The 24,233-nt window shown below is 35.1% G+C and overlaps 1 protein-coding gene across 1 annotated transcript in view; it reads right to left on the bottom strand.

Moving 5' to 3' along the window:
• The window catches only part of ECT2 (epithelial cell transforming 2), a 60,704-nt gene extending 49,007 nt beyond the window's left edge, over positions 1-11,697 (bottom strand). Inside the window, 7 exon segments of the mRNA XM_032842383.1 lie at positions 853-960; positions 1,885-1,974; positions 3,387-3,569; positions 4,826-4,918; positions 5,037-5,116; positions 8,267-8,418; positions 11,537-11,697. Coding sequence (XP_032698274.1) covers positions 853-960; positions 1,885-1,974; positions 3,387-3,569; positions 4,826-4,918; positions 5,037-5,116; positions 8,267-8,396 — 684 coding nt within the window. The 5' untranslated portion in view covers positions 8,397-8,418; positions 11,537-11,697.
• Positions 11,698-24,233: the final 12,536 nt, after the last annotated feature.

The raw sequence follows: 24,233 nt of genomic DNA, 5'->3' as shown, positions 1-24,233 counted from the left end.
TTCATCTGCTTTATGACAAAATATAAAGAAAAATTAACACAAAAACTGTCTTTCGATCATACAAGTTAGGTTAAAAAATTTAGAACAAGTTCCATGATGTCCAAATCATTTCCTTATTTTAAATAAATATAACTCTGAAGCTAAGTTCATCTTTATTTTATTATATTTCTATTTTTCCATGTTTACTTCCTTGGAAGTACTGACCCCAAGACAGGACTACAGAAGAAAATATCTGATTAAGTCACAAAAAACTAAGATATGAATTGGAAAGTATACCTCTCAGGAATTCAACATTACCAAAAAATTACCATTTGTTACATAAATACACTGATGGAGGGTGGGAACAAGGTGATAAATTCTTCCTAAGATATTCAAGTACAATCTTTAACTAAGATTTTAATTCTAATTAGTTTCTCCTGTTCTTTTATAGTTTGTACTAGTTAAATCTCACAATCATCTTATAAAAAACAAAGCTTTGTGCTTATTAAGACCACTTAGACAAGAGTGAAATATCTGCTCAACACTTCCCAACCCCCTTATTCACCAATGCTTATAGTAAACTTTGCTAATATTAATCAACTGTCTGAAATGTTACCCATCTACCAAACCTCCACAATTCTACTCATTCACAAATTCTACTTATTTCAAGACCAATTCAGGTACCATTGCTTCCTTAAAAACCTAAAAAGGGCCATGCTCCTTTGATTTAAAATTTTTACTAAATGTACATATAGCAAAAATTGAATTTCTGATCCTCAATAAACTATGGGAAAAATAGATGGGATGAAAGTGCTGTTATTAAATCCATCCCCCTCCAAAATGCTATACTGAAATGCACCCAAGTTTACATACCCTGAATTTTTCTCCTTGTGTACAATTTGCCACCAAGTGTGTAACTTTTGAATTAAAGTCTTTTCGAATAACTCCACCCATGTGATGAACCAATGTCACCAATCTGACCTCAAAAGAAAAATTAGGCAACATTAACTTTATGATTAATTTGAACAAAATTTTAAATTATGTTTAGAAGTCATTTAGGATCTACTGAATAATTTTTATTTATAAAGTACATTTAAGAATTTTTATACAGTTATGAATTTTACGTCAAAAAAATTAAAAATTCATTGCCTAATTGGCACAGGCAAAATTATACATAGAGATAAGCTAATAAAGATAATTACCCAAAATTTAAACAACTGGCTTTCATACAACCTAAACAGAAGACTGTTTTTTTTAAACACCAAGTTATATAACACCAAGATTCTTCCCACAGTCACAGTAATACCCCATTAGCTCCAACAAAGAAAATTTTATGAATCAGAAAATTTCTATGAATTCTCTAGAGCAATGAATATACTTTAAGGTTGGATTTGTAAAACAAAAAAATGTAATGTATTAACAAAAACTTCAAAGAATGTGGCTGATGATACTTAACAAAAAGACAATTTAAATGGATCCAATAATAATGAAGTTTTTCTCTTAATTCATACGCCTGTCAAACAAAATGTTTTTTTTTTTAAGATTTTTATTTGTTTATTTGACAGATCACAAGTAGGCAGAGAGGCAGGCAGAGAGAGAGAGCGAGAGGAGGAGGCAGGCTCCCTGCCGAGCAGAGAGCCCGATGCAGGGCTCCATCCAAGGACCCTGTGATCATGACCTGAGCCAAAGGCAAAGACTTTAACCACTGGGCCACCCAGCACCACAAAATGTTTTTTTACAAGGCTCCTCAGAATGTTTCTTCATAAAATTTCAAACAGTATATTCATAAATTCTCCTTCAATATGTTTAAAATAAAACTATGATATAATTAACCAAAAAAGTGTCAATTTAAATTTATTTGGCTGGAAAAAATATTCCTTGAATAGAATGTTTTGAAATACTTACTAGTTCCTCTTTTTTCCTAAATCCAGTAAAGCATAGTACTAGATTCATCATGCTTGTACAATAGAGTGGGCGACATGAAAAAGGCAAAGGCTAAAGGACACAACAATTTTAAATCTGTGAGTTTACAGTAGAGAAGAGAACACATCTTTTCAAGCTAAAACATATTTCCCCCTCTTGCCAATCAACTTTGTCAATCCAAAGATTTCTTGCATTTTTTAATATGCAACCAAAAAATAGCAAAAAACAGATTACAAGTTTTATAATACAAAAATCCCCCATAACTCCTAATTCATATTTGACAGACATAATCTAAACACACTTAACTACTGGCAAATGAAACACATTTATATGCAAACTTTTAGTTCTAAAATATACTTTGACACATTCAAAGTTTTATCTACTAGGAAAAATTTAAGACTCCATAGACTATTGTAAATGATTCTAATTAAAATTAAAACAGTTCAAAATATTTTATAACAAACACCACGTAAATTACACATATACTTGAACCAAATATGATTCCAATTTTTGAGCTAAAAACATGCAAATAATAAATAACTTTAGCAATGGAGATATATATATATATATAATGGAAAAAGAATGGTTAAAAAAATAGGTATAGTTACATAATTTCCACCATTATGTAAGTATTTCACAATTTTGATCTTGAAAGATTTACTTGGTTTTTGAAAGCAACACCTCTGAATCAAAACAGAGAATTAAGGATTATCATGCACGTTACTAAGTATCTATAACAAAAGAAGCACAAAATTGACCTAAACAATTTTAAGTTAATAAGGCAAGCTTAAGGACGGCAAAATGTAGCAACAAAACCAAAGCATATAGACTAACTCTACTACAACTCTAACACTGAAATGTTATTAAAAACAAAAAACTGGGGTACCTGGCTGGCTTAGTTGGAAGAGCATGAGACTCCTTACCTATGGGTCGGGAGTTCACGCCCCATATTGGGTGTAGAGATTACTTAAAGTAAATAAACTTAAATTTACAACCCAATATTAAAAATATTTTTAATAAAAAATTATTATTTATTTTAATAAAAAATATTTTAATAAAAATAATTTCTTTAATTTTAAACCATGCAGTAACAAATAAAAATGGAAGTGTGTATTTATTCTGTGGAAGAAAGTAAGTTTATATATTTATATACATTTCTAGAATCCACGTTTAACAAATTATTTCTTCCCAAGACATTTTAGGTATTAAGATATTTATGTATGTATATATACACACAAATATGTTAATTGTCATTATTTAACTTCCAAAAGTCTTAGATTTTCACTCCAAAAAGTTACAATAGAAAGATTTTTTTTTTTTACAATAGAAAGATTTTTAAAACAATATTAGAGTAGCCAATACTACCCCTGTTCTAAATCTTACATATTCCCAACAATTAACAGGATTTTTCTGCTTATGAATTTTCACAAATTCATGAATAAAAATTTAACCTTGAAAGTCATAATAAATGTGTATTTTCTTACCTCTCCTTTTTGGGCACAGTTTAAGATAACTGGTGGTCCAATAATTCTACAATCAGTCTTGTGTAACTCATCAAAAATGGAATCCTGGAAGTCCATGACTATGAATACATTTTCAAATTCTGGAGAATCCAAACTTTCAAATTCTTCCAGTGATTCCATCTTTACAAAGGGCACTTTAATTTCCTTGATTTTTTTCAGGTGGTTATTAGAAATAAAAATTATTTATAGATTATAAAATTAATTCATTTAACTCTAAATAACACCTAAAAATCAATTCACTATCGATACTTTTATTTTTATATTTGTAGTAAACTTTTAAATTTAAATAGTACTTTTATTGTGTAATAAGCATTATACTTAATAGTGAACAGCCTTATTTCTTTACTTATTTGTATTTTTATATAAACATATCTCCATCTATATTGATATTAAATTTTGAATATTAGTATTATAAAGGCATGACTTTTGACATGGCTTACTCATTATAAATCATCTAATAAACATATAAAACTAAAATGATGATTTAAGTATACACATTTTGATAGTAAGATACATTAGAAAGATGTCCACTATTACTTTTTATTCTCACTATGAAAATGATGCCACATTTAACAGTTCTTCCTGCGTAATCAACTTCAGAATGATTTATAGAAATGAAAATAGAAAAAATACTATTGCACTTAGTATCTACAAGAAGGGTGAAGATTAACTTAATCATTTCAGTATATATGAAGGAAATAAGAGAAAGATAGGAAACATATAGGTAGTTGTCATGTGGCAAATGTAGACTATAAAAAGGCTAATTTACTGTTTAACATTTTATAATATACATCTATGAAAAAGAATGAAGATATTTAAGTACCTACATGACTCCTATGCAAAAAGAATGGAATCATTTAGAAGAAAATTCTGAATAGGTGAATTGGACTTTATTTGCTAGGCTGATGTAATGAGCTGAATTGTATATCCTCAAAATTCACATTGAAGTCCTAACCCCCGTACCTCAAAATGAGACTGTATTTGAATACAGGGACTTTTAAGAGGTAATTAAGGTTAAATGAGGTCACCAGGTGGGCCCTAATCCAATCTAACTGGTATACTTACGAGAAGAGGAAATTTAGACACACAGAGTTATCAGGGATGTGCATGCCAGAAGGGCCAAGGGAAGACATAACAAAAAAGTGGTGGCCATCTGCAAGCCAAGGAGGGAGACCTGAAGAAAAACCAAACCTGCCAACATCTTGATTTGAGACTTCTAGTCTCCAGAACTTTGAGAAAATACATTTCTGTTGTTTAAGCCACCCAGTCTTGGTATTTTGTTATAGCAGTCCTCACAAACTAATAGAGCTGGTATATAGGTCCCATCACCATTAAACGGAATTTAAGAACACAATCAAGAGTAGTGCAGCATGCCACATGCAATGAAATGCTTGACCTACCATATTAACAACACTTTTTATTAATTTTTCATCCGATTTTCCAGGACAACTTTCTCTTATCTTTATAACAGGGACTTCCATTATTTTAATAGTCTGTGGAAAAGAGACTTACGTATAAGATTAAGAAAACTATAAAATTATTTAAGCACTGATGGAAGAAAAATAGCCTTTCCTAAAAAAAAATTTTTAAAAAAAGGCTAAAATTCCATACCTTTAAAGCTTTTAGAAGTTCTTCTTGTTTTCCAGCTTCCTGAACCAATATCATTCTCGTTTCAATTTGAGGCATTTCTTCTATTAAAATTAAAAATGTTTACATATGTTTATCAGGTACTAATACCAAAACCAGCAGTTCCTAAAGGAGTTGATCCCATTTACAATTTCACCCAAAACCATAAGATACCTAGGAATATATCTAACCAAAGAGGCAAAGAATCTGTACTCAGAAAACTAGAATACTCATGAGAGAAATTGAGGAAGACACAAAGAAATGGAAAAATGTTCCATGCTCATGGATTAGAAGAACAAATACTGTGAAAATGTCTATGCTACCTAGAGCTATCTACACATTTAATGCAATTCCTATCAAAATCCCATCAATTTTTTTTCAAAGAAATGGAAAAAATAATCCTAAAATTTTTATGTAACCAGAAAAGATCCCAAATAGCCAGAGGAATGTTGAAAAAGAAAACCATAGCTAGCAACATCACAATTCCAGACTTCAAGCTCTATTACAAAGCTGTGATCATCAAGACAGTACGGTACTGGCACAAAAACAAACACATAGATCACTGGAACAGAACAGAGCGCCCAGAAACAGACCCTCAACTCTACTGTCAACTAATCTTCAACAAAGCAGGAAAGAATGTCCAATGGAAAAAAGACAGTCTCTTCAACAAATGGTGTTGGGAAAATTGGACAGCCACATGCAGAAGAATGAAACTGGACCATTTCCTTACACCACACACAACAATAGACTCAAAATGGATGAAGGACCTCAATGTGAGAAAGGAATCCATCAAAATCCTTGAGGAGAACACAGGCAGCAACCTCTTCCACCTCAGCCTCAACTTCTTCCTAGAAACATCGCCAAAGGCAAGGGAAGCAAGGGCAAAAATGAACTACTGGGACTTCATCAAAATCAAAAGCTTTTGCACAGCAAAGGAAATAGTCAACAAAACCAAAAGACAACTGACAGAATGGGAGAAGATATTTGAAAATGGCATATCAGATAAAGGGCTAATATCCAAAATCTATAAAGAACTTATCAAACTCAAGATACAAAGAACAAATAATCTAACCAAGAAATGGGTAGAAGACATGAACAGACATTTCTGCAAAGAAGACATCCAAATGGCCAACAGACACATGACAAAGTGCTCAACATCACTCAGTATCAGGGAAATACATATCAAAAGCACATTGACATACCACCTCATACCAGTCAGAATGGCTAAAATTAACAAGTCAGGAAACAACAGATGTTGGTGAGGATGTGGAGAAAGGGGAACCCTCCTACACTGTTGGTGGGAATGCAAGCTGGTACAGCCACTCTGGAAAACAGTATAGAGGTTCCTCAAAAAGCTGAAAATAGAGCTACCCTATGAACCAGCAATTGCACTACTGGGTATTTATCCTAAAGATACAAATATAATGATCCAAAGGGGCACTTACACTGCAATGTTTATAGCAGCGATGTCCACAACAACCCAACGAAGGAAAGGGCCCAGATGTCTATCAACAGATATACAATGGAACAGTGGAATACTATGCAGCCAAAAAAAGGAGAAATCTTGCCTTTTGCAATGACATGGATGGAGAGGGTATTATGCTAAGCGAAATAAGTCAATCAGAGAAAAGACAATTATCATATGATCTCACTGATACGAGGAATTTGAGAAAGAAGACAGAGGATCATAGGGGAAGGGAAGGAAAAATTAAACAAGATGAAACCAGAGAGGGAGACAAACCATAAGAGACTCTTACTCTCAGTAAACAAACTGAGGGTTGCTGGAGGGGAAGGGGGTGGAAAGGATGGGGTGGCTGGGTGATGGACATTGTGAAGGGTATGTGCTATGGTGAGTTCTGTGAATTAATGAATCACAGATCTGTACCACTGAAATAAAAATATGTTATGTGTTAATTTAAAAAAAAAAACAAAAACAGTTCCTAATCCCTGTTTTGGCTATATCTGGCATATTTTTCTGTCTTTGAGGAGATCATAACGTTCTCTAAAACTAAAACAACTTAATTCTCAGTTTATTTTTAAAATTTGGCCATCTATCACTTTAGAGAAAGAAAAAACAAATTGCCATGGAGTATACAGTACATTAATGAGTACTCCTCGTAACCAAAAAAAGCATTCACTATTTTGCAAAGCCATCCTCTTCAACAGTGCATGCAAATTCAGGACAGACCCATTTATAAAGTGGTTAAGGGAAGAAGTGGCTTTTCACCTAACCAGTCGTAACTGGATAAATTCTAACAATGTTGCAGCTGGACTGCCCTCATATATAGAAAAAGTAATACTCAAAAATACGAATATGAAGCTTTCTCCTTCAAAGCTGGGAAGCATTAATCCAAACAATAATCAAAAATCTATACAGTATAAGTGGCTAAAATCAACACCACAAGAAATAACAGATGTTGGTGAGGATGTGGAGAAAAGGAACCCTCTTGTGCAGTTAGTGGGAATGCAAACTGATACAGCTGCTGTGGAAAACAGTATGGAGGTTCTTCATAAAGTTAAAGATAGAGCTACCTTATGAGCCATCAACTGCACTACTGGGTATTTATTCAAAGAATACAAGAATACTAATTCAAAGGGATACACACACCCATATGTTTATAGCAGCTTTATCTACAATAGCCAAATTATGGAAGCCAAGTATATCCATCATCAATTGGTGAACAGATAAAGATGTGGAATATAAATATAATTAAATATTACTCAGCCATAAAAAGAATGAAATGTTGCCATTTGCAACAACATGGATGGTGTTAGACGGTATAATGCCAAGAGAACTAAGTCAGTCAGAGAAAGACAAATACCATATAATTTCACTCGTGTGAAATTTAAGAAACAAAACAAGCAAAGTGAAAGAAATAAGAGAGAGAGAGAGAGACAAAGAAAAAACAGACTCTTAATTATAGAAAACAAACTGATGGGGGGGGGCAGTTTAAATATGTGATGAGCACAGGGTGATGTATGGAAGTACTGAATTACTATATTATACACCTGAAACTAATATAACACTATATATTAACTAACTGAATTGAAGTAAAAACTCTAAAAAATCTACAAAGTATAAAGAGATTGTCAACAAATATTTACTCAATAACTACTGTAGCTTAACAGTATTATAGTTAAATTCTAAATTTCTAGTCAGAAAGTTTAGGATTAAAACAGTGATTTGCTGTTTTAAAGCTGATTAATAGGTTTACCTTCAACATATGAAGCAGATCTAATAAATACATTTTCCTTAGAAATTTCAGTAACTTTAGAATCAAAAATAGAGGAGTCTGCCAAGCTTGTCCTCCCAGTAGTAGATGTTAAGACACTATTGTCAGCCATTATTAGTACTCTTCTCTGTTGGCTGAAAAAAATAAAGATTGAATAAAAATACTTGAGTATTGGACAAAAACATGCATTAGAGGCTCTACTTTTATATCTAGAATTTATAAAAAGCAGTATTACTCATTTTTCTTAATACTGAACCAAAGAAATGTCATTCAACTTCTGAGCCTCAGTTTCCCCTTCTGTAAAACATACTACTACCTGATAGGAATATAGTAAAAGTAACAACGTATGAAAAGTACTCAGAACATTACCTGACATAATGAAAATTCAGAAGGTGGTCATAAATATTCTACCTCCTTCCTTCTCCATCCCTTTGCCTCAACCAATCCATTCTTCTTTTCCTATCTTCATTTACAACACTACCATCATCACTCAAATAATCCCTGTCAAAAACTAGATCTATCCTTACTCTTCCCTCTACTTTATTTGCCCTCCCCCAAGTTCCTACCAATCCTATCTCAAGTATTCTGGAACCTCACTGGGTTATCTCTGATTGTTAATTTATTGCCAAAACAGCTTCAAATTTTAGAAAAAGGAGCTGAGACCTGGCCCCATTTCTCTATGCTCAATGCTACAATGGCCACTTGGTCAACTACAACAGCTCCAAACAACTTTATCATCCTAAAAGCAAATGTGACCATATCACTTTCCTGCTTAAACTTCCATGAACACTCTTCCCTATATTGTCAAGTCCAAATTCACCATCAGGTGTAGGTGTACAGTTTCATCCTAGCCTACCTCTTCAACCTCATCTCCTGTTTAATTCCCACAGTCCACATATATCCCAAGCTCCAGCCACAATGTATTTCTCAGCATTTTTCAATCACAGATCACGATTTACTCCACACACCTAGTTACACTGAATAGTACTCAATTCTCCACCTAGCACAACTTTCAACTCCCAACCCACTGCTTTTGACTCATTCTCTGCGGATGTCTCTGTATATCTTGTGAGAGATTGCTCTCTTATCTGTATTTTCTTATTAATTTACTATCATCTCTCCTTTAAAAGATTTAACAAGAAAATTACACATGGGTTAATGCCAATATGACTCTGGACATTTAAGGAAACCTTTTTTTTTTTTTTTTTTTTTTTTTTTTAAGACTTCAGGACCTAAGAGTTGAAAAGCTAGGCAAACAGGAAATAAAGAAAAAGTTAAATGAATTTTCATCAATTCATATCAAGGGTATTATGTAAGCTTATTATCCTCAAGTTAATTTCCAGAATATTGGGCAAATATAAAGAGGAGGCCCTATCTTTATCTGGTACATGTCTGACCTACTTTCGCCTCCTACTTTTTTTACATTAATAAAATAAACAAATATCTTCCACCAGCTTTTTATCAAAGTAATGGTTTAAATAAACTATATGCTATGGAGAAACAGCATTTAGTAAGGTGCCATTAACATCATACCTAGATGTTGATGCTAAGTAGCATGAATATATGCACATTAATAATATCCAAAGACTAAGCATAACTGTTAGGCTCACACTTCAAAGCCAGGAAACCCAGCTTCCTGTCTCAACTCTGCGCTCAGTTTCCACATCTAAGAAGATAGCACAACTCAAATCCAGTTGTGATGAAAACTGAATATATGGCATCATAAAGGGGCAATTATTAACTTTCATAATATTCACAATGTGAACATGTTTAATTGTCTTACCATACATCCCTAGCAATCATTATTCTAAGGCTCTCCAAAGGAATGCCCCATTAGTTGTTAGTAACAGTCTCTACTTAGAATCAATGACAAATTCTATCCAGTCCTTATTTTTTTTTAAGTCTCTTACACTTAAAAGTTCTCAGTAAGAAAGATTCTACAAAGGCTATCACTCAAAGTTCCCTTAAAAGAACCTTAAAAATAGTCAAGAGATAAACCAACATACTTTAAAGAATGAAGGAGGGAGATTTTAATAATCAAAAACACCTTATGAGTTTACCTTTTCTTTTATGCCTGTTTAAAGGCCATCAAAATAGGTAATTAAAAATTAAAACTGTGTCTGATAATACTGTATGTATATGATCAATATATTGCTGAAATAGCTTCAAATTTTAGGAAAAAAAAGAGAGTTGTATGGAAAGTTGATGACAACATCAGCACTCTGATTAAAAACGGAAATACACTCATAACTTTTTCACATTCATGTATTCTGTAAACTTGTATAAGAGGATTAGTGCTCATAAACCAATACAGCTTATTTCTCATCCAAGAACATAATCAAGCAGCTTTTGACTAAATAACTACAACACATGCCTCTTTTCATTCCAAAGAGAAATCCGTCACTTAAACAAATACCACTTTAGGTTTCCTTTTACTTATTTTTTTAGATAATCATTTTTCAGAAGAGCTAAATGAAATACTGGATATGATGGTGGTGTTACTGACAACAATAACATTAGTGCTAACATTAAAAACATTATGTTAATACTTAACGCTTAATATGTGACATTGTTCTAAGTCTTTTACTTGTATTAATCTTTGAAACCATCCTAAGAGGCAGGTACTATTACTGTCTCCATGTCATAAAGAAGCCTAGAAAAGAGAGCTCAAGTAACCATCCAAGTCAGTAAAACAGGGATTCAAACCCGGGCTGATTCCAGAGGCTCCAGTTTTAACCACAAAGCCAAATAAATCTGTACCCCGGAGGAAGGCGCAAGCGGGCGGTGGGGGGGCGGTGTTAGGCGGAGGCCGGAATGGGCTGGCGTTTATAAAAACTAAAGTCTACTTCCTACACAGAAGGCACCAAGAAGAATCCTAGAGCGAAACCACTAAGCACTCTAAGATAAGCCCCCAAAGGCAGCAGCGTGGGCAGCCAGAACCGCAGGGACAAGGCGGCTTGTCAAGACCACTCTTCCCAACTCCCTCCCTTCACCCAGACCTTCTTCCGGAAGAAATATCTCACCAGGTGAGGGATGAAGATGCCCAACGACCGGGACTTCGGGATCCCACTGCGCGTCACTGCTTAGCTGTTGGGAGCGCAGTGGGGGAGTTTCCAGAGCCAGGAAACCTGAGCAGGGCTGCTTCGGAATTCGCGGTCATCGGGTGGGGCAGTCCGACAAGAAAAGGAGCCCAGTGCTCCGGGGACGTTGGCCCACTCCCACCTCCCCAACCCACATCCACAAAGTCCTCACCACTCTCAAAAAAACGCCTCGGAAGTCCACCTGTTCAAGCACTGATTCCCCTTACTGGTACCGCCATTCCTCGAGGGTGTCAGCCACAACCAATTCAAAAAATGAGCCTCCTTCTCTAAAAGCCATGCCGATTGGCGCGTGATGTCAACCTCCTTCCCATAGGCTGCGGTCTCCAGAGGGGCGGTGATTGGTCACTGCTCTCCGCACCCTCCCCTCAGGCGCCGATGGATTGGCTCTTCGTGTGTTTCAAATAAACCTAACGGCTCGCACGTCGGAACTTCAGGAGTTGGTAGAGAAGTACCCGGATGTGACCGGGAGGCAGTAGAGATAGTCCCTCGTTGTCGCAGGTGTGTCTGGCTACCGCTTGTTTACTCAATAAACTTCCCATTTCCTGAGTCAAGTTTGAGTGGATTTCTCCGCCCCGCCTGCTTTTTTTTTTTTTTTTTTAAAGCGTCATTAAATCCTTTAAATCCGTGCTCCCACGGTTGAATTTTTCTTCACTGCTTGCTGGAAGCTGGAAGATTTTCCTGCCTGCGTACTTTCTGCTTTAGGAATGTTATTTAAATTTGGCATTAGAGGCTTTGACTTTGTCTAATAAATTTTTCTTTTATACCAATCTATTCTTCCTTTTCTCCTTTAAGGAAATCCTGCTGTGCTCAAGCTGTCTCCTCTTGTTTCAAGACATAGCTCCCTTGCTGCTGCCCTTGGCCAGGCTTTTGTCCCCTTCCAAGGCAGGTCCTAGCTAAGATTCTTTATGTTAAATGTTAGCCTCTTTCTCCAGGCCCCTTCACTGGAAATACAGTTATTAAATTTATGTCAGCCTCTGTTTGTATGGGGTAGACAGGTAAATCAAAATAAGGAGAAACTTGAAAGAATAAACCATTAAACAATTCTTATATATCATCCACAGACTTTGTGTTGGCTTGGAGGGGCCCTGGACAGGGGAACTCGTGGCTCTCCAGGTGGACTTCAAATCAGCAGCCGCTTATTTAAATTCTAATGTATGTAAGCACTGCTCCGGTCTGGGGAATTTCACCGGTAATTAGAATAAATTCTTAGTGTTTCCTCGGACTTTTTTTTTTTTCTAATATAAGTTTACATTTGAATAAATGTAAAAATAGGTCAGGAGATTCTAGAATCTCTTGGAGCCAAAGTAAATTGTTTCCTGCTGCCTCCTGCGGCCACCGTGAGATCTTTTCTTTCCTGTAAAGTCTAGCCCAGAATTTATCCTTTGTCCTGTAATTACTAAAGCTATGGTGAAAACAATCTTTTATTTTCTTCAATTTTTAAACATAATGCCCTATAACATGATATCTTAAAAATACTTATTTCCCCCAGGTAGGTTTTGCATAGTTCCCAACTAGGCGCTGATTTAAGTAAAAGAAGGGAATTCCGTTGCCCAAACTTAAATCCCAGTAAGAGAAGGAAAACTTGTACTTTTGCAGTGGAACACTTCCAACCATGTCACACAGGTAAGAATTTACAAGTTTTTCTAATTTTGTCAAGTCACCTTAGGATGACTGGAAAGTGTGTTATGTAATCAAAAAATGAGCGACACAGTCTGGTATTTTTGGTCTCCCTGTTTATAACTGAAGAATCTTTGCAGTCTGCCTTTCATTATAATGCTGTGATAACCGTTAAGGCAAATGAAAAGAAAAATAGTCATTGAAATTTCACTTTGGACTGTGCTTGCATACTTAAACCAGGGTGTGCCCAGCATTCCAAAAATTCTCACCAAGGAAACATACTAAGCTACTGAAGAGAGCAGCCTATTTCCTCTGTGCACTGCTCTGTTAAAGGGGCTTTGCACCCAAATCTAATGACCATGCCGTATCACCGCACAAAATGTATGCTAGCCTAGCAAAAGCTATACTTGATTTCCTTTAGGGGATATATGGCAATTTGACTAACAGACAATACAATCTTCTATTTCATAACCATGTAATAACCTCCTTTTACATTTCCTATCCATGTGACCTCAAGCAGGTTAGTTAACCTCTCTATGCCTCAGTTTGCCCTTCTATAAAACGGTCGAATAGTACTTCATAGTTTTGTTGTGAGGATTTAATTGATGTAATAAAAACAGGTGCCTGGCAGGTTCAGTCTGTAGATCTTAGGGTTGTGAGTCAAGGCCTCACAGTGGGCATGGAACTATACACACACACACACACACACATATGTATTTTTAACATTTATATATATATATATATTTACACATGTATATGTAAAACATTATATATTTATATTATATATATTTAAAACATATTTATAACATATTTAATATATATTTATATTTTTATAATTATATATATTTAAAACATTAAAACATATTCTGGCATATGGTAAACATGCAAGAGAATGTTAGCTGTTAAAACTATTACTACTTTTACTACTATTGTTATCTCAACTAAGGGGCCCTATAAATTGCCTGATTATCTTCTCACCCCTGACCCCAAGAGCACTGGCACCTATGCCTCCCTTTGCCCTGCCCTACCCCAGCCACAAACTAGCCCCCTCTCCAAACAAGCTCCAAGCTTGATACAGCCAAGACCTCCATTGCTTTCTTTCCCTACCAGAGGGAGGACAATTTTTCTTTTATACCAATCTATTCTTCCTTTTCTCCTTTAAGGAAATCCTGCTGTGCTCAAGCTGTCTCCTCTTGTTTCAAGACATAGCTCCCTTGCTGCTGCCCTTGGCCAGGCTTTTGTCCCCTTCCAAGGCAGGTCCTAGCTAAGATTCTTTATGTTAAATGTTAGCCTCTTTCTCCAGGCCCCTTCACTGGAAATACAGTTATTAAATTTATGTCAGCCTCTGTTTGTATGGGGTAGATAGGTAAATCAAAATAAGGAGAAACTTGAAAGAATAAACCATTAAACAATTCTTATATATCATCCACAACTCCTAGGATACCAAATGAACAGGTTTCAGATACCAAATACTAATTAACTGAATTTAAATGCTTTGTAGTGTATGACAGATAGTAGTGTATGACATATTTTCCCCCAAGCAACAAAACAATATCTAAAGATGGGGGATAAAAATTTTGAAGGTAGAGAAAATGAAATGTGAAAGAACTACTGAGATTCTTCCTTTGGAGGATTAGCTTTCTCACCTCCATCTCCAAACTGGGTGACTCTCTTTCTTGACCTCCATAGCCTTATTCCTCTTCTAATTTATTCCCTCTTATTCATATTTCCTCTTTTTCCTCCATTCCCGCACCCTCCATCTCCTTCTTTCAAATTCTTCAGAGCAGCAGAGAATGGGGAATTAGGAAAGTTAATTTTGAGTTACAGGATATCTTTCCCACCTCATACTCACCCTAATAAGAACTAGTATATCTGAAAAATTAAATCTGTTGCAATAAATGGGCAATATCTGTTGTAGTGGACTTTGATTTTATTACCTAAAGCTGTAATGAAATATATTACAATTTCTAGATTTTATTTTAAAAATGTGAAATGTTGGGATATCTGGGTGGCTCTGCCATCTGCCAACCCATCTGCCTTGGGTTCCAGTCAGGATCTCAGGGTCCTGGGATCAAGCCCTCCATCGTTGGCTCCTCATGCTCCCTGCTCAGCAAGGAGGCTGCTTCTCCCTCTCCCTCTGGCTCCCCACTACCCTGCCCCTGCCCTGCTCATGCTTACTGGCGCTCTCTCTCTCTCTCTCTCAAATAAATAAAATCTTTAAAAATTTTTTAAAAATAAAGTGCTTTCATGTGGAGTGACAAAAAAATTTTTAAATGTGAAATGTTTTCAACCAATAATTCTATTTTATAGTAAATTTAAATACTTCATCATAGGATTGAATGTTTTACTGTAACTAAATATTAACATTGTGATGTCACAAATTTCATGAAATTGTTTTTCTCCTTCTAGCACCATCCTTACCTCCTCAAAGTATTTTTCAAGTCTGTACCTATATATAATGCCACACGAGATATAAAGATTCAGTCCCTCTAAGAATTTATCACTTAAGGTATTTATTTCAAAAATTTTAATGACTAGCCTTGGAATTCTGTCCTTTCTTGGAATTAATAACATTTTCCAATGGAAATGTCATATATCCAAGTAGGTTATAATGCAGCATCTTTTAAGCTGTCATCTCTGCCTATAAAAAAGCTTTAGAAATTACAATCACAGGAGCCAGAAGAAGCCATTTTAGATACCTCAATAGCCAGTAATTAGGATATGAATTGTATCTTTATTCATATGAATCATTAGGCCATAAATCACTTACCATAGATTTCCAAGGCTATACAAATTTAGCACTTAAAGTTTCACTTGGACAAAGAGAATTAGCTTTGCTTGATGGAGCAAGAGGTTTCCAAATATGGAATATGATGAGGCCATTATTTCAAATTATGTAATTTGATTTAAAAAATTTTAGATGTGGAAAAAATCTCAGCTCGTTAGTTTCATTCCTTATTTTACAGAAGAATTTTACCAAGGCCAGCACCATAGAGGTTATATTCCTTACCCAAGGTCAGGTAACTAGTTAGTGGCAAAATCAACATCAAATGTTTTATTTTCATTAAGCTATTCTGTCTTTATTAAAATATTAGTGTTTATATTTTACATCATACTTGTAAAAGTGCCAATATCTTTATTTATAATCCATATATATATGTATTTTTTTTAACCTTTAAAATACCTTAAGATACTTTCAATTACATAAGAGCCTTGTTGGTCTTGTTTATGTATGTATCTTCAGTACCTGTATCAACAGTTCCAGGCATACATTAGGTGTTTCATAAATACATTGTAATTGATCCCTAAGAATAAATATTGCTCTCTAATCCATCCTCCCACCTGCATTCAGAGTGACATTATGCAAATACAAACTCATCTTAGTACCACCTCTTTAAAACACTTCAGTCCTACTTGGCCTGCATGGTCTGACCTCTACCTACATTTCCAGCTTCAACTTACACCATGTTCACTTTCTCTGAGTTCTATACCACCTTTTCTTCTCAAGGTTTTTTGCACCTGCTCTTCTCTCTACCAATCCTTCTGATCCCCATTCCTTCAATCTTATTTTATAATCTTATCTCTTATTTTTACTTTTATCTAACCCATTATTTATGACAATTTTTCAGGAAAAATTCAGTGGCATATTTCCAAAATTAATAAATTTACATCAAGGATAAAATAATTTGCATCTTTGACATTCAAGTACATTACCCAAGAATTGAATGATTTTTATACCACAGCCAGTCCACTTATGAGTAGAAGAGTGTTAATGCAAATGGTTCTGATCTAATTCATGTATAGTTGAATAGTTTATGAACATAGGCAATTATCCATATCAAAAACTCTGCCAGTTAAGTTTTGCCAGCAACTTCATCTTGGTAGAGTAGTATTTGCCATGACAATAATTTGAATACTTTGATTGTACCTAGTAGTATTTTTGTTGCTACTGTTCAAATGAATGGAAAAAAAATGGAATTGTTAATACAGGTGAAATAAAAATGGAAACCAGGTCATCCAAAAACGGTAAATATTTGACCTCAATTTTATGGTCATTTGCAATAAGCAGTTTAACTGTGGGTTTAATAATGAAGGAAAAATTACATGTAAGAAGGGCACCTGGGTGGTTCAATCAGTTAAGTGTATGCCTTCGGCTCAGGTCATGATCCCAGAGTCCCTGAATCAAGTCCAGCATCAGGCTCCGTACTTATCAGGGAGTCTGCTTTTCCCTCTGCCTCCCATCTCTTGATCAATCTCTCTCTCTATCAAATAAATAAAATCTTTTTTAAAAAATTACATGTAAGAAATAACAAGTTCATTGGGAAAATTATTTAAAAAGTGAGATTTTAAATGATATTTAAGTGCACAATGCAACTATATATAAATACTATGTATAGAAAAAAATTATGAAGAAATACAAAAAATGTTCTTAGTGTTTGTATCTAGCCAATAGAATTTGAGATTATTTCTCCCTCTACTTTCCTTTTTTTTTTTTTTTTTAATTTTCAAACTTTTATCATCATGTTTTAGTGAACAGTTGTTTTCCTGGCTGTTCAACGTTTAACCCTTCCTTCCTAATAATAGTCTGATTTCCCTTTTGAGAAATCCCTCATGGGAATATGGTTTTAATGAGAGGTACTGCTTCTTTGTTACCACAGATATGAATGGGGACACATTCTTCCCATGATTAAAGCTCTGCCAGTCAGATGCTCTCTTCATCTCTTCATAGGACAAGCTTAGCATGTGCTAAAGCTATGGAAAGCAGTTAGGATCATATGTATTCTGATAGCAACAACAGTATGCAGACTGGAGTCTTTGAGTCCAATAATCTCTGCTGGTGTTTCCACTACATACTCCTCCTCCTCTCTAGCTCTTGCCCATTTCCCAAGGTTGATCCTTACACTGATTCTGCAAAAAAAAAAATATAAATAAATAAATAATCTTTTTTTTTTCCTTCAAGATAGAATTGATTTCTATTGCCTGTGACCAAGAGTGCTAAGATGTGTTGCGCTTTTACAAATACAGATCTTGTTGGCTCTACCTTCAGAATACATACAGAAGCCGACAAGTTCTTAGCCCCTCCATTACCCTTTTGTAGGCTACTATCTTCCCTTACCTGAATTATTGCAGTAGCTACTAACTCATCTCCTCAGTTTCACCCTTAGAACCTCCACTGTCTATTCTCAGTAAAGCTGCTGGAGCATGCCTGTTAAATCAGAAGTCAGATCTTGTCACTATGCTCAAAAGCCTTTCATGGCTTCCCATTTCTTCCATTCTAAAACCAGTGTTCTCACAATAGACTTTATGGCCCCAGCACAATCCTTACCGACATCATCACCTCTCCCCTGCACAGTTTTACTCACCTGTAGCCACCCCAGCCTCTTTGCTGCTCCTCGTGTCAGGAGCATGTGGAAGGCATGCTCCTGAGTCAGGCTGTTTCCTCAGCTTTTATGTTCTTCCCTCATACATGCATGACTTTTTTCCTCTTTTCTTTCAATTCTTCTTCAAATGCACCATCTCAATCAGCCTAGGTGGCTACCCCAACCAGAACTGTAGCCCCTTCCCAAACACCTCTGGTCCGCTTTGCCTTGCCTTTTTTTTTTTTTTTTTTTTACTTTCATAGCCATTATTACCGGCAGTTATGTCATTGCTTATTGTCTGTCTCTCTATACTAGCATGTGAGCTCCATGAAAGCAGAGAGTCTTGTCTGTTTTGTTCCCTGGTATATTTCCGGTAACCAGGTCACTACCCACTACATAATAGGTACCCAATTTTTTTTTTTAAATAAGGATAAGCAAAAGAAGAAATGAGGACTAAAATATGAAAATGCGGAAGGGAAGAAAGATTTTAAAATTTCTAAATATTATCTACATGTTATAATGACAATTTAGTCATTTATTAACTGTTTTCCAGCTTTTTTTTTAAGTTTTCATTTGAATTCCAGTTGGTTAACATACAGTGTAATATTAGTTTCAGGTGTACAACTTAGTGATTCAACACTTCCATACATCACTTGGTACTCATCATGACAAATGCTCTCTGTAATTGCCATCACCTATGTCTCCCATTCCCCCAACAATCTTCCCTGTGGTAACCATCAATTTGTTCTCTATAGTTAAGTTTTCAAGCTTTTTGAGTATTTCTTCAATGAAACATCACAATGAACTCCCATATACAAAACATATAAAAGCCAAGCTGAATTGAAATAAGGAATAAGGGCACCTGGGTGACTCAGTCTGTGAAGTGGCTGACTCTTGGCTTATGCTGAGATGGTGATCTCATGAGTGGTGAGATCAAGCTCCTTGTCTTGCTCCCACTTTGGGCTCTGCGTTCAGTGAGGAGTCTGCTTGAGTTTCTTTCTGTCTCTTCCTCTGCCTCTGCCCCTCCCCCTGCTCGCTCACTCTCTCTCTCTCAAATAAATAAATAAATCTTGAAAAAAAAAAAAAGTTAAACATATGACTGCATAAGACCCAGCAGTCCCATTCCTACACGTAAGAATCTTTGAGGAAATATTCATGATTGCTAAAAACTGGAAAAAAAATTAAATGTGTCTCATTAGTGAATGCATAAACAGATAGTGGTACATCCCAAATATGGAATACTACTCAGCAATTTCCATGTAACAAAAAGGATGATTCTCAGATGCATTATGTTAAGTAAAATAAACCAGAAACAAAAAGCTACATGTTTTATGATTCTATTTATATGGCATTCTGAAAAAGACAAAGATGGGGACAAAAAACAGATTGGTGATTGACAGAAGCTAAGGCTGAAGAGACAGTTTTAGTATAGAATGACACAAGAAAACTTTTGGGAATGGTGGAAGTACTCATTTTTTATTGTGGTTATAGCTACACAAATGTATACCTTTGTCAAAACTCATGAATTTTACCTTTTGTAAGTAATACCTCAATAAACATACTTTTAAAAAGAACAAAATGGAATCTGTTTCCATTTTCAAAATTTTCTAAAATGGGAAATATAACAGTTAAAATCTAAAATTAACTGGATGGGCTAAACAGTAGAATGTAGGAAAATGTTCATTAACTTGAAAAGAGATTAATAGAAATTATTCAATATTAACAACAAGACAAAGATTTTGGATAAAAAAAAAATGACAGCTTCAGGAACCTGTGGAAAAACATCATATATAATTGGAGTCCCACTGTTAAGAAACTGGCCAAAAATCTCTCAAATTTGACAAAAGACATAGCTTTTGCTAGAAGAAAAGGTTTCTACTTCCAAAAGATCAGCAAACCCAACTTAGGATAAATACTAAGAAAGTCTTGCATATCATAGTCAAATTGCTGAAAGCCAAAAAGAAGTTTTAAGCCCATGTTGACTGAGCTACTGAAATTGTAGCAAGTATATGGGACCAAGTAAACTGTATGAGATGCTAAAGACCAGAGAGTACAGAAAGGAAAAGAATTCCATACTTTAGACAACAGTAAATGAGAAGAAACCTAAAATTCAGGCAATTGTATGATTCTGAAAGTTCTTAACCTTTGTCCTATAATGAACTAACTATAAACTTTTTTTAGGTACCACTGCCTTTGAACTCATATCCCATAAGTTGTAAATTCCTGTACTAATAGATATTCTATGAAGCAGTTTGTGAGTTTTTGTGAGGACTGTATAAAATAATATTAGTGTTTAGAATAGTTCACTGAAAGCATTCAATAAATGCTAGCTGTCACTAGTATTATTTATCTCACAAATATTTATGAAGTACTTATTATATACCAGGCACTGTGCTAGGCACTGCGGATACAACTAAGAGAAACGCTGATGCTGACTTTGCCCTACAGAGCTCAGAGTTTAGTGAGTTCTATCTAAACAATCCCTGTTTTATCCTACTGCCTTTCTTTTTGTGCAACTGGAGTTCACATGGCCATATAGCATCCTAACCATCCATAGAAGAGAGGTAATTTCATGGTAATGTGTATAAAATAGAAAAATGTTTCCCTAATGCACACTAACATGAAAGTTGTAATGCTTGATATAGTCACAGGTGTGGAAAAAAAAATCTAATGCTTTATCTGTCATTATTTTTACCTTCTCTTTCACACACAGTTGAACTTATTTTATAGAGGCGATTAAAATATTAGGCTATTTTCTCCTTCATTAAGCATAATTTCCTTTAATTTTTCATTAACATTTTGCCTACTTCTCTTTTTGAAGATTAAATGGAGCTGTTATATATAGTATCATATTGAGTTGAGATGTTTATCAAGATTTTAAAATTACATTGTTTCATTTTCCTAAAATACTTTTTGTTTATTTTCTTTTCCTTTTCACATGAATGTGACTGACCAAAGAATTTATATGTATTAAATTACTGCTCTTTGGAATGCCAACATGAAATTAAAAGCCAATATGTTATCATATAATAGATACCTCTAGGCAGCACTTCTATATTGTTTGATTTTTAAAATTGTGAACATGGATTGTTTTTATAATTTTTAAGTTAGGGAAGCAAAGTACCCCTAATTGTGCTATTTTCCTTATCAAACCCTTGACTCCCTGTTAGTTATCAGTAACATACATCTAAGATCTGTCCCATGAACACTCAAGGTCTTTTACCAACTCTCCCCCAAAGCAGATAGAACAAATATGTTTTCATGCTATGAAAATAAGAAACATAAGTTAAAAGACCCATATCCTGGAAACTCTTGGAATACCTTGTGGTGGAAAACACAATTCATATATTTATCTAAATTTTTAAAACTAGAAATTAATCATCTACCCATAACTTTACAACTAATCATGCAGATCTCAAAAACAAAAACAAACAAAAAAAAAGGTTAGTTTATTCCATTATCTTGTTAGAATTATAATGAATATATTTACCATTTTATTATCTTAGGTCCCTAAAGAAAAATCAACTGTGTTTGATTATCACAAGATTATCAAAAGGAAGGAATTTTTTAGTTAAAACCAACATTGTACTGTCTTGAGGAAGCTCTGGCTTGATTTCTTGACTTGACTTTGGTATTTCACAAGACAGAAAAAAAATGCTTATTACAACACCACAGTTCCTCTTCTTGAACCAAGAGACGGGGCATTAATCATAGGCTTTATTTCCTAAGCCATGCAAATAAAGAGCTAAGTTCTATTTCACTGTCCTTGGTTTACACCGCATTACTGGATTATACCTCCACCAGCTTCACTTGGTTGACCTTTTTATATCTCCTCTCAAATGTGGACACATTCCAAAAAACCAGGGATCCCACAGTGGTATCTTTCCCGTGCGTCTTGAATAGCTTAGGCTGAGTCAAAATATACCGGCCCCACTACTCCTTTTTTTTTTTTTTAAAGTTTACTATCTTTTTAAAAAATAATCTCTGCAATCAACATGGGACTGGGACTCACAACTCTGAGATCAAGAGTCACATGCTCTTCCAACTGAGCCAGCTGGAACCTCTGGACCCTCTGGTTCCACTACTTTTATAAAGGCTGGGAATCTGCTCCACAGTACTAGGAGCAAAAAAACACCATTTTCTTTAGTGTTCTAAATTAGATGTATCTGCTTAAGCTTGCTCTTCATCAAGATTGATGGGAAATCCATCATTAATCCACCTTATTTAACTGATTTTATGGGAGAATGAAGATAGGACAGGGAAGAATAAACTGGAAGCCAGAATCCATCTTTACCTCAAAGACCTGGTCTCATTTTTTCCCTCTCCTTCCCTCCAGTGCTTCTGAAACAAAATGGCTTACTTCCTTGAGGGCAAACAGGAGAGTGCACGTGGGGCCTTCAATTTCTGGACCTTTCATGGAAAGGAACTCTGGTTCCTACATGTTCTTTGTTTAATGCTAATTTACTATACTATTTATTTATTTATTTAAGATTTATTTACTATTTGAGAGAGAGAGAGAGAGAGAGAATGAGCAGGGCAGGGGGTAGGGGCAAAGGGAGAGGGAGGGAGAGAGAGAGAATCTCAAGCAGACTCCCTGCTGAACTCGGAGGCTGACACAGGGCTGGGTCCCACCACCCAGAGACCATGACCTGAGACCGCAACCTTAGCAGAAACCAAGAGCCATCTGTGCAACTGACTGAGCCACCCAAGTGTCCCACTACAGTAATTATTTAAACATGAGTTAGGAGATATTAAAGTGAATTTAAACATTGATTATTTACTTATTGAAACGTATAACTGAAGTTTCATAATTATTAATTAAAAACCACAAGTCTGATGTCAGATTTTCTTAAATATTACATATTCATTTATCAAACTACACACAAACTATATTGATTATAAAACTTATTACTACTTTTATACTTCAAGTAGTTAAAAAAGTATTATACTATGGATTTAAATTTATGATTTTCATTATTTCTATACTAATCTTATTATTATTTCTCATTCCTCTTAGGGGTTGCCTTCCTCAGGTCACAGAAATATTAATTACCTTGAGGGGTAGAGTACCAAGTAAAACAACCAAAAAACATCAGTGCAAGGTAGCCAGGATCACAGATTCTGGATTGTCAGTATATTGGGTCTGGCTTCAAACCCTAGCTTCCGATCTCCAGGCTAAAGTTCCTTTTCATATTTATTTTCTGTGGCAGAGACTCTAATGTGAAATTTAGGATGAGGTATTTTGGGCAGAGAAGAGTCAGAATCAATAAGAGCACTGGGAATAAATCATGGAATATTAGAGCTAAAGAACACCTTAAAATTAGTCTCTGCTCACTTCACTTTCTAAACATGGAAAAGAAAAAGAAAAGGAATCAGGTACTGATGGCAAGACTATTAAGATACCATTTTTAATAATCTAAGAGTCATAATTTTATGGTCATTACCAAGGATGCTGGCAATTAAAAAGAAGATTAATGTGAGAGCCAAGATAAGCAAAACTGATAGCCATCACTGTGAATTTATTCTGTAAATGACTAAATCAGGGCTTTCAATCACAAAGAACAGAACCAACTCACACAAGCTAGTTTTAACAACAACAAAAACAATCATTCTCAGAACCTAAAGCTTCTTGGAGCAATACCCAAAGCCACCACCAGATTGTCCACAGTGCTCTGGGAATAAGTTGCACAGACTACCAGCAACCCTCGCTTCTGATGCCACTGAGAACTCAGTGGCCCTTAGCCAGATTCTATGCAACACCTCCTTCCTCATGATGCTCTTTTGAGACAAAAGCATTCCATGAGTACTGCTAATGGCAGGATCTAGGGGACATGCTGGATGTCTGAGATGTGAGAGAGACTAGGAATGTGA

This window comes from Lontra canadensis, unplaced genomic scaffold (genome assembly GCF_010015895.1).
Source record: "Lontra canadensis isolate GAN:19392208 unplaced genomic scaffold, GSC_riverotter_1.0 scaffold129, whole genome shotgun sequence".
NCBI classification, from domain to species: Eukaryota; Metazoa; Chordata; class Mammalia; order Carnivora; family Mustelidae; genus Lontra; species Lontra canadensis.
Note: the sequence above shows the minus strand (reverse complement) of the source record. Positions and strands in the feature narration are given on the sequence as shown.